Source organism: Bombina bombina, chromosome 1 (genome assembly GCF_027579735.1).
Source record: "Bombina bombina isolate aBomBom1 chromosome 1, aBomBom1.pri, whole genome shotgun sequence".
Lineage (NCBI taxonomy): Eukaryota > Metazoa > Chordata > Amphibia > Anura > Bombinatoridae > Bombina > Bombina bombina.
Genome location: NC_069499.1, coordinates 596,181,375 through 596,193,021, shown reverse-complemented (window position 1 = coordinate 596,193,021; position 11,647 = coordinate 596,181,375). Strand labels below are relative to the sequence as shown.

Here is an 11,647-nt window from a genome sequence, read left to right as displayed (position 1 = left end):
AACGCTATAAACATAGGTTGTATACAAGATAACATTTACAGTGATCAAATGGGTAGAGGGCACTGTTGTAGTCAGCTCTTATGAAGGTGAACTACAAACAACTTGGCTCATAGGCTTACATGCTTAGGGGTTCAAGGGGATAGCAGTGGAGGTAGGAAGGTTATATGCATCCTTGAATAGTAGAGTCTTTAGGGAGCACTTGAAGCTTTCAAAACTAGGGGAGAGTCTTGTGGAGCAAAGCAGAGAGTTCCATAAGATGGGAGCCAGTTTTAGCCAACGACTGAATGTGAGGAGTGAAAGAAAGATCTGAGTCAAGTAGTCACATTAGCGTGCCCTGGTATTACACAGTGGAGCACAAATATAGCTTTCTTGAAAGCGATATTTAGCGCTCCACTTGTAATCGGCCCTCAATGTGCAATTGCGCATGTGCTGCAGCATCACTTAATCACTGGTCACACAAATGTAAACAGTGGATCGCTATAATAATGTTATAGTGATCTGCTGTTTACATTACTAGTTAGCATTTATTACTGAAAAAAGAAAAAATATATAACCCCCTTGACAATAATGAGCGAGTTCAGTATCATGTGAGACTCAATTACACAATATAATTTTTTTTTTAAAAGCAATGCTTCAAAAAATTTTTTTTTTTATTTTACATTTTCAGAAGTTTTAATCTGAAGAATAAAGTATGCAGATTTAGAAACTATATATTAAAAACAACAGTGATTGTCCCTTTAAAGGGAATTCTTCATTATAAAAAAATCCAGGCAGTTGTGCATCTGAGAACTTTAACATTGTGTTTTCTATAAGGCAGCCAGGCACACAACAAAGTGAATCACAATGCTATCAGCCACAAACCTCAGTTTATCCCAGCTTTGTAAGACTAAGAACACATGTAATCATGATACAGCCCTAAAGAAATCATAGGTAATCACTGATACTATTCTGAGTTGTAAAGAATATAAGTAAACACTTCTAATTGGCACAGAGAGCAGATAATGTCACATTTCATAGGCACATTTTTGTATGTCTCATATCTCAAGCTTCCAGGCAACGGGCAATGGTTATCATAACATTGCCTGGCATCAAGTTCACACACAGCTACTTTGCATTTATAAGTGCACTTTTATTTTTTATTATTATCTTATGTCTTTGCATAGAGTCAGCATCCACTTTGTGACGCTTAACATTTTCTCATTCACTTGATTCATTTTTCCTGTAGACTGCATAAGTTGTATGAAACAAGGTCTTACATTATTTGGAGAATTGCTCAATCACATGAAGCCATTTTATCATTTGACCTGAAGGAACAGTGTCATATGATCTAAATAAGCACTACTGTGATATGAAGAAGGGAAAAAAAAACGTTTTCACTTAAGCTACACTCATCTGAAGAAACACTCAAGCAAAAAGCACTTTATCTGTGTTATGCGATTTAAATATTGTTTCTGATCTGAATGTACATTTGCTCATGTACATAAAGACTTTTTCATGTGACCTAAAAAAGAACAAAGCCTTGTCTAAAGGGAAAATTCTCTTGTAATCTATAATAATATGAAATTGTTTGGTGATGGTATGGTGTCATTTAATTATTTGCTGTCAAATAAATGTTGGTTGTAATCGAAATGGTTGGTTGTAATCTAAATAAGTGCTCCTCCGAATAAGTGAATTTGTATGTGGTCTGAACGAGTGCTGTCTGTTAACTGATATTATGTTTGCATCAATCTATGGTATAATATTTAGGAATGTCCATATGTTCTCTCATCTGTTCACATGTGATTTGAAGGAACCTTCATCTGTTGGAACACTCTGTGATCTGAAGGAACACTCTGATGTCAATCAACACTCATCAGTTCTAAAAGAAAACTCTCTCTGGCCTGAAGGAATGCTTGTTGATTTGTATGAAAGAGTGTTCATGCGCATAGATGGACCTGCAATCCATATCTTATCAAATATGATTATAAACCCTCCTCTTGCATTTGTCTTACAGCCTACTGTGCCTGAGTCTTCTTTTAAGTCACTCTGATGTTGTAAATGGTTGATGTCCTATATTTAAAGCTATGCCTACAACTAGTCTGCTGTACCAGACATACATAGGCTTCATCAAGAGATAACATCAGGATTTGCCTCTATTTTCCCACAGCATCAGTCAAGCACGGGATTCATCAGCTGATCTGCTGGTGGTGATGGTCTCCAACTCACTGGCCTTCACGTCAGGGGGAATCTCAGGGTTTTCTTTTTTGTGTGTGACCATGACAAAAATAGAAGCTCCTAGGTAAAGCACAGCCAGCAGTGTGAAATATGCAAAGTATACATAAAACTGAAAAAAAAAAGAAAAAGAAATAAGATCAGTGTCAAACAAAAACCTAAGGAAAATCAAAACAAAACACAACTCTGACATAAAAAAAATGTAACGGCATATAAAGTACTGAATGTGTTACTGTATATATAGTGAAGCTAACACAAACATATAAACAACAGTGTTTCTGTTTATTTAGTACATAATCTAAAAAACACACTGTAAACAAATGTGCACAAATCAAATAGTTTAGTTTAATATCTCTACTCTATTCCGCCATCAAGAACACACATTGTACCAACAAAAACATAATTTAAGCTTACCAGATAAATACCTTTCCTTTCTGGCAGGGAGAGTCCACAACTTCATTCCTTACTGTTGGGAAATACAACACCTGGAGAAGGCAAAGACGCCCCAGCCAAAGGCTTAAATATCCCTCCCACTTCCCCTATCCTCCAGTCATTCTGCCGAGGGAACAAGGAAAAGTTGGAGAAACATCAGGGTATAAAGGGTGCCAGAAGAAATAATATAAAAAGGGAGCGGCACAATAAAAAAATAAGTTATGGGCGGGGTCGTGGACTCTCCCTGCCAGGAAGGAAAGGAATTTATCTGGTAAGCATAAATTATGTTTTCCTCCCTTAAGGCAGAGAGAGTCCACGACTTCATCCCTTACTGTTGGGAAAACTATACCCAAGCTCCAGAGGACACTGAAGGAATAACAGGAGAGAACAAAAAAAGAGGCGGACCCTATTTTGAGGGCACCACAGCCTGCAAAACTTTTCTCCTGAAAGCTGCTTCAGCCGAAGCAAACACATTAAACTTGTAAAATTTAGAAAAAGTGTGTAAGGGAGACCAGCAAACCGCCTTACAAATCTGATTCATAGAGACTTCGTTCTTAAAGGCCCAGGAGTAAGCTACTGCTCTAGTGGAATGAGCTGTTATCCCCTCAGGAGGCTGTCTCCCCGCTGTCTCATAAGCTAAGCAGATGACACTCCTGAACTAAAAAGATAGGGTATCGTAGTAGCTTTCTGCCCCTTACGCCTACTGTTATAGACAACAAAGAGTAATATTGTCTGAATTCCTTAGTAGCCTGAAGATAGAACTTTTTTTTTTTTATCATTTTATTTAAAACCAACAATGTGTCTGAGATACAAAATTGGCGCCTTGCAGGGTAACAGAAAGGAAAAAACAATGCACAAAGGATCAGCATGTATCTATATTCTTACATTCACTTTGCTGGGGTTTTATATTTTAACTTCAAATTGTCACATACACAAAAACAATAATATATCACAAAGAGGTATCATTATATATGTACAGAGACCATTTCTAATATCATTATCGATCCTAACCTAGATCTAGCCATTTTTGGGGCACTAATGCCCCTATCTTCGCTAGCTAATTATAGGCAAGATATACTGGGTAGATCTAGATCATATGCAACAAATAGAAGAGACAAACTTGTCTCGAATAAATAATCAAAATATAATTCCAAGTGATTAAAAATTTTTAATCCTAGCTATCAATATCAAGGTCTCAGTTTAATTACAGCATAATTTATCTTTATAAGATACCACAGAAAGTATACATATAGCTAACATCAAATAATAAAAGTTAACTCAAAGCATAGTATTAAGTTAGATCCGGGTGCGTGAGAGAAGGAGGGGAGGGAGGGGAAGAGAAAAAAGTTACTCTCATATAGCTTAAAAAAAGCCAGCCATTATTTACCAAATGTATCATTACGCGATTCTGTATTATTGAAACTATCAAATTTTTCGATTATTAACTGGGTTTGCAAAAGAAACGTTATATCGTTAACAGTTGTTTCTCTTTTATTCTTCTAGTTCCTAAGAATAAGATATCTCCCCCCCAGAAAGGTTGTATTAATAAACTCAATATTGTCCTGCTTATCCCCTTTATCCAGAAGAAAAAAAATATGTTCTGCAACAAAGGTAACGTTGGATCTTATCAGTTTCCTTATCAAAAATTGAATACGTTGCCAGAACTGTTGTATTTTTGGGCAACTCCAAAACATATGGACCAAGTCAGCTCCGTACGAACTACATCAAGGGCATTTATTTTGCAAGACGGGATACCAATTATTTAATCTAGCAGGAGATATATATACCTTGTTAATTAATTTGAAGGGCGACTCTCGCCATACTGCCGATAATGTAGCATTCTCAAAGCTCACTATACTACGCTTCAACATGTCCTCATCTATTGTCGGAAAATCAGATTACCAGTTTAAACAAATATTGAGAACATTGAGCTCACCAGTTTTGGCGAGTCCCATCTTGTACTAATAATTAATAGAGTGCTTTGCCATTTTAAAAAGAGATAAGCCCATTCTTATACCTGAATGTGACCAAACCATATTAAAGTCTTTAGTAATTTAAAAAAACAGTGACACACTTGTAGATAGGCATAGAAATATGTATTCCTGAGGCCATAGCGGTCTCTAAGACTATCAAAAGTAAATACTCTGGGCAGGGCCGGTGCTGGGATTTTTGGCCACACAGGCGAAGATACATTTTGTTCATTAAACTTAGTTTGATGATGATACAGCCTGTTGTGTAATTATGTTATTATGTGCTGTTTAGCAAATGTTTTTGTTCATTAAACTTAGATTGATGATAATACAGTCTGTGTTTGTGTGATAATTGTATTAGGTAATGATGATGATACAGCCTGTTGTGTAATTATGTTATTAGGTGCTGTTTTTTTTTTAAATTCTTTTTATCGAGAGAGAAGCATCATACAAACATGCAGTAAGTACAATGCCAAAAGTAATGAATAAAACTGTGCATATGACACATTACACAACATTATGATCAACACATCTGTTTGATTGTAGTATATCTAAATAAGTGAGCAAGGATGTACATCTTATGCAAGATAACACTGATTTCTTTCAATTCTCTCTTGTTTTCTACTTTTTTTCTATTTTCTAACATTATCAACCCTCTAAACATATTAAACTAAACTTTCTTACCAACCTAAACTATTACTCAAGATTGATTTCCTAATATACTTGTAAAGTAATTACATTTGATATACAGCGTATTTCCAGATACATAGTGTGTGACTTCTCTTCCTCCTTTCGATAGGGCCCAGTGGAGGGGGGAAAAAAAGGGGGGGGGTAGACAGCATGAGAACATTCAAAGTCACGCACGCATCCAACCATTACATTATTAGGTGCTGTTTAGCAAATGTTTTTGTTCATTAAACTTAGATTGATGATGATACAGTCTGTGTTTGTGTGATAATTTTATTAGGTGCTGATAGCAAATGTTTTTGTTCATTAAACTTGATGATGATACAATCTATTTTATTAGGTTTACAATGCTGTTTAGCATTTAAAGTCTTAATTTCAAAGCTTTAAAAATAATTTCTTAGGTGTTACTAATGACAATTTTGAGAGGGACCTGGAACCTAACTCCCTCACTTCCCTTTGACTTATATTATAAACTGGGTTTTACAACGGTTTTGATTTACAACTATTCCTTCTGGAACCTAACCCCGGCATAAACTGAGGGCTACTTATATATATATATATATAAACATATACATACATATACACATATACACACACATACAGATATATTTAAAATTGCACCTAAACCTAACACACACACAGAGATAATAACACAGACATGCACTAACACATAGGGGGACATTTATCAAGCCGTCAACCACAAATACGCTGGAATTCCGCAGCGTAATTGTGGCAAGCTTGATTCGACCTAGTTATTAAAGCCTACAGACCATCAAAAGTTGAAATCTGTGACGTAACATTGGATCTGCTGGTCTCAATCCGACACAGATCGATGCTTACGTCATTACAGATGTTCCGAATACACATTCGGCACTATTTTACACTTTTTAAAAGTTATCAAATAGTTAACAGGTACGCCTGCGGCTATTCCGGCCCAGCGTACCTGGTTTTCAATCCGCCACCTTGGAGGCAGCGGATGCCATAGGAATCAATGGGAGTCTGAAAGCAGCAAAAGCTCATGTTCGATGCTGCCAGATATCCCATTGATGTCTATTGTAGAAAACCAGTAACATTTACTCCTAACACCCTAACATAAACCCTGAGTCTAAACACCCCTAATCTGCTGCCTCGACATTGCCACAACCTAAATAACATTTATTAACCCCTATTCCGCCATCACTAAATAAACGTATTAACCCCTAAACCTCTGGCCTCCCAAATCACTACGATTAACTAAACCTATTAACCCCTAAACCGCTACCCCCCCCACATCGCCATAAACTAAATTAAGCTATTAACCCGCTAACTTTACATTAAAATTACAACATCCCTATCTTATAATAAATTAAAACTTACCTGTAGAATTAAAATAAACTATATTAAACTACTAATTAATCTACCCTATTATACTAAAATTACATTAAACTAGCAATTAAATTAACTATATTACATATTAAAAAACCCTAACCCTACACAAATTATTTAAATCTACTACTAAAAATTACTAAATTACAAAAAACAAACAAACCACAGTATCAAAAATAAAAACGAATTACACCTAATCTAATAGCCCTATCAAAATAAAAAAGCCCCCCCAAAATAAAAAAAAAATCCTAGCCTACAATAAACTACCCCTTTCTCTGCACCCACAGCTCCCCTCCCTCATCATGATCCTTCCTTATTATCAAGCCTTAGCTGCCTGCTTTCTGTTCTGTGTCACACAGTCGCAGTCACACAATGCTAATGCTAACTTAAGCACATTTATTACCTGGTCCAGCTAAGAACCAACGGCAGTCATGTGATGTGGGCGTGGCTACTGTCTGTGAGTTCAACGGGTCCTTTAACTGCACTGAATCTAGCTGCTACAGAGTGCTGCTTACTACTCGGAAGTAATTTCCTACAGACTTAGACTGACGTGCCTCCTATCAGTCTGCAGTATGCGCTCTACTGCTCCTAAAAAAACAAAATGTTGCCTTTTTAAAAAATAAAATACCTACATATTGATGATTTTTTGCAGCTCTAACTTTGCTCCCCCTGCTGAGGCGTTCTAAGGCGGCTGCCTGTATGCCTTAGGCAACGCCGGGCCGTACTCTGGGCGTATCAGTTTAATTAAATTGCCATAAATATATAAGCCCGTCATTAGCCCATCTTGAAAACAGTTTGTTAATAAGACCCCCAATAAATCGTGGGTTACCAGCGATAGGCACTAGGTCAGAGATATAAGCGTTACTTTTTAAAGTAGATCTCATTAGCTGCCAGGCTTTAATAGTGTGGTATATAGTACAGGTAAGATAGAAGCAGGAGCGCTATAGCTAAAGGTGAATCAAATTATATGTGGTAGTACAATGACTAAAGTGAAGTGAATTTAGTGATAGAAAACTTAACAAACTAATTGTTTCTATATGTCAAGTATATAATCATATATATGGGAGGATATCGTAAATCAATGTGTGCATGTGGTTAAGAATAAAAGGATGACCAGTGAGCAATATAAGGATAACCAGTAAACAGTGAATAAATATGGCTATGCCAGATTTAATAACATATATATTATATTAAAAGATTTACACAGTAAAAACGGATTTACACAGTAAAAAACGGACGTCTCCGTTAACTAAATATAGGTTGCCACCATTAAAAAACATAAATTACAAATTGAAACAGGCCTTGCAAATCGAGCAAACTGGGACTTGACACAGTCCGAGATAAACATCCGAGGTAAAAGTTCCAAAGTTGAAACTAGGTATAGGATTGCAGGCACCGCAAGCTTACCTCCAGCCTGTGTGTACTTATCGGTCTCTGCAAATGAAGTTACCGCCGTAGCGGGATGACGTCACCTTTATGAGCGCTGTCCTGGATCCACCGCCTGATTGGTCTTTTGGCGTAGCGGCTCCAAATTTAGAAATGAATCTCCAACAGCAAAGTGTCTGCTCTTAAGTGCCTGTCGGCACGCAGGATTCTTCAAAGAGGATGGTGTGTAGAAGGAGGTAGCTCACAATCTCCAGATGCAGGGAATCTGTGGTATCGCTATGCGATGAAACGATCTGTCCTGTGCTACCTATTAGACCTTGCTGACCTTAGTATTGTCAGTTTCCTTTCAGTAGACTTTTCAGGCTTCAGAGAATAGCTCATACACAAGGTAGCTAATCCCAATATTGATTGAGTCCAAACTTATAGTTTCAGCTTCAAAATAGAAAACAGTCTCAAGAGTTGTGACAGTCTCAAGAGTTGTAACACATCAACGCGTTTCTCCCTATACAGGGCTTTTTCAAGGTCAGCAAGGTCTAATAGGTAGCACAGGACAGATCGTTTCATCGCATAGCGATACCACAGATTCCCTGCATCTGGAGATTGTGAGCTACCTCCTTCTACACACCATCCTCTTTGAAGTATCCTGCGTGCCGACAGGCACTTAAGAGCAGACACTTTGCTGTTGGAGATTCATTTCTAAATTTGGAGCCGCTACGCCAAAAGACCAATCAGGCGGTGGATCCAGGACAGCGCCCATAAAGGTGACGTCATCCCGCTACGGCGGTAACTTCATTTGCAGAGACCGATAAGTACACACAGGCTGGAGGTAAGCTTGCGGTGCCTGCAATCCTATACCTAGTTTCAACTTTGGAACTTTTACCTCGGATGTTTATCTCGGACTGTGTCAAGTCCCAGTTTGCTCGATTTGCAAGGCCTGTTTCAATTTGTAATTTATGTTTTTTATTGGTGGCAACCTATATTTAGTTAACGGAGACGTCTGTTTTTTACTGTGTAAATCTTTTAATATAATATATATGTTATTAAATCTGGCATAGCCATATTTATTCACTGTTTACTGGTTTTCCTTATATTGCTCACTGGTCATCCTTTTATTCTTAACCACATGCACACATTGATTTACGATATCCTCCCATATATATGATTATATACTTGACATATAGAAACAATTAGTTTGTTAAGTTTTCTATCACTAAATTCACTTCACTTTAGTCATTGTACTACCACATATAATTTGATTCACCTTTAGCTATAGCGCTCATGCTTCTATCTTACCTGTACTATTGCCTGTAACCTATTAGGGACTCGTAGGTTATATCAGGAGCTTGGTGAAATCACTCTGCGCTCATATCCAACTTGTTTGTACTAGTGTGGTATATAGTCTACCTTTTCTTAATTTTATCAGGGATAAGCTTAATAGGACAGTGTAATAAGGCACATAGAGAGAAGGGGTAAACCAATTTTTGCTCAGCTTCCAAATATGCAATATAATCCCCTCCAGTAAGCCAATCCATAGCTACTTTGGCAAGCAGACTCTATTATAGATGGGTATTACGGGAAGCGTCAGTCCACCGAACTGCCTGAGTTGGGCTAATTTTTCCAGAGCTATACGTCTTCTACCAACCCCCCAAAGGAATATCCTAAAACAGTTATTAAGAAGCATAATATCTTTTTTGGTTAAAAGAATATGAAGATTCTGCATTAGATATAAAAGCTTGGGTAGGACAATCATCTTGATTAAGTTGACTTTTGCAGTAATTGAGAGAGGTAAATTAGCCCAGTTCCTCAGATCTTGTTTAATTTTCACAAATAAGGGGGGATATTTAGTTTGTACCAGCTGGAAGGTTTTATGCCAATTTTTATCCTAAGATACGTAATATATTCTAAAAAGTACAAAAAGAGAAAAGAAAGCAGCGCTAAATACCAAACAACGTGTCCCTTGAAATAGGTAGGAAACTTTCCAAAATCAGGGAAACGGCTATATCCAGCCAAATGAATGCTGCTGTACACAAATCAGTGGGTTCCTCCTCCACAAATGAATAGTTGACAAGCTGTAGAATTAAAAAGGGAGACAGCGCAATCCCTGATTCAAGTAGTATTTATTAACAAACGATCATAGCACACTAGTAAATTTGCACTTACTAGAAATATAAAAATAACAAGCCCCAAAATGGAGACAAGTCCTGCAGGAGATCTGGATCTTGCAGCGATCAGCGTGTCTCAATGTTTACGAGGGAACATCACCGAGTTCAATTCAATTCAAACCTTCCGGCTTTCGGCAAAGATGACTCCGCTGACGTCAGGGCAAAACACTTCTACGGTACTGTGGAGGACCAAAAATCTCAACGCGTTTCACCGGTAGAACACACCGGCTTTCTCAAGAGTGATTGATCCTATAGTGGCTCAGGTCCTTATTTAAATGGCCTCCTATGAAACAATTGGTTGTTCATATACAAGACAGGGGCGGATTTAACAGCCAAATTCCCAGCAATTGCGACACATTGAAATAAATTAAACAAGAATTCACACAGAACATGTTTTCAAATCCATCAGTGGTATATATAAAAAAGAAAATTAATCCATTAACTGACATCATTATGCACAACAAAAAAAACCAGATGGAGATTAAAATGCTTAAAACAAAATTAATCTACATTAAAACAAATATATATTCTGCAGCATTTTTAAAAGGGAGAAAAAAACTATCATGTATTGGTCTCTTGATCCAAAGTAATTCTGATTTAGAGGCGTTGACTTTATAGCCAGAAAATGAGCCAAATTCTGAGTATTTGTGTATTGTTAAGAAATAATAACAGGTCGTCTGCATATAGCAACAGTTTAAGTTGTTTACCACCAAGAGGTATCCCCATTAATTCCCTCCTAAGAATTATAGCCAAGGGTTCTAGATTAAAGAGTAATGGGGAAATCGAGCAACCCTGACTCGTCCCCTTAGCCATAGGAAAAGAGTCTGTAAGAGATCCATTTATAAATATAGTAGAGGAAGCTTCTGCATATATAGACCTAATACAATTTAAAAATTGATCTGTAAACCCAAATTGACTCATAGTAAAAAATAAGTGGTCCCATGTGATTGAATCAAACGCTTTTTTAGTGACGAACCAAGGTTATCCAACCCTGCGCCAGTCACTTATTTGGCACAGAAAGGGTTATCAGCCCCCTTTTTCTGTCACCAATAGGTCACAATCTAGCCACACTAGGCAAGCTTGCGATTCAGTTTAGTGGGTGCAAGGGTTAACCACACTTCCTAGTCTGTACTAGATGTAAGAGAAATGCCCAAAACTCCCTTTTAATGCCACCCACACTAAACCAACAATACTATAGCTCCAATACTGCCACAACTTAACATTTATTAAAGGGAGAATCCTAAGAAAAAAAACCAGACTTTACACATTAACTACAACACAAATACAGTGGCACCACCACAGCAAGCTTTTCTATATTTACATTAGTTGACACGATATATATTCATGTCTTAGTGATTGTTAAGTAGAAAAGTGGTGCTGTGCAGTGAATAATATACCGAGCAAAGAGGGGAGAAGATCCCCACTAAAGACTGC

At 37.2% G+C, this 11,647-nt stretch overlaps 1 protein-coding gene across 1 annotated transcript in view; it reads right to left on the bottom strand.

The window, feature by feature from the left end:
- Positions 1-632: 632 nt before the first annotated feature.
- Positions 633-11,647, bottom strand: part of SLC19A1 (solute carrier family 19 member 1) — a 79,088-nt gene continuing 68,073 nt past the window's right edge. Inside the window, exon 6 of the mRNA XM_053698902.1 lies at positions 633-2,323. Coding sequence (XP_053554877.1) covers positions 2,153-2,323 — 171 coding nt within the window. The 3' untranslated portion in view covers positions 633-2,152. The remainder of the gene's footprint in view (positions 2,324-11,647) is intronic.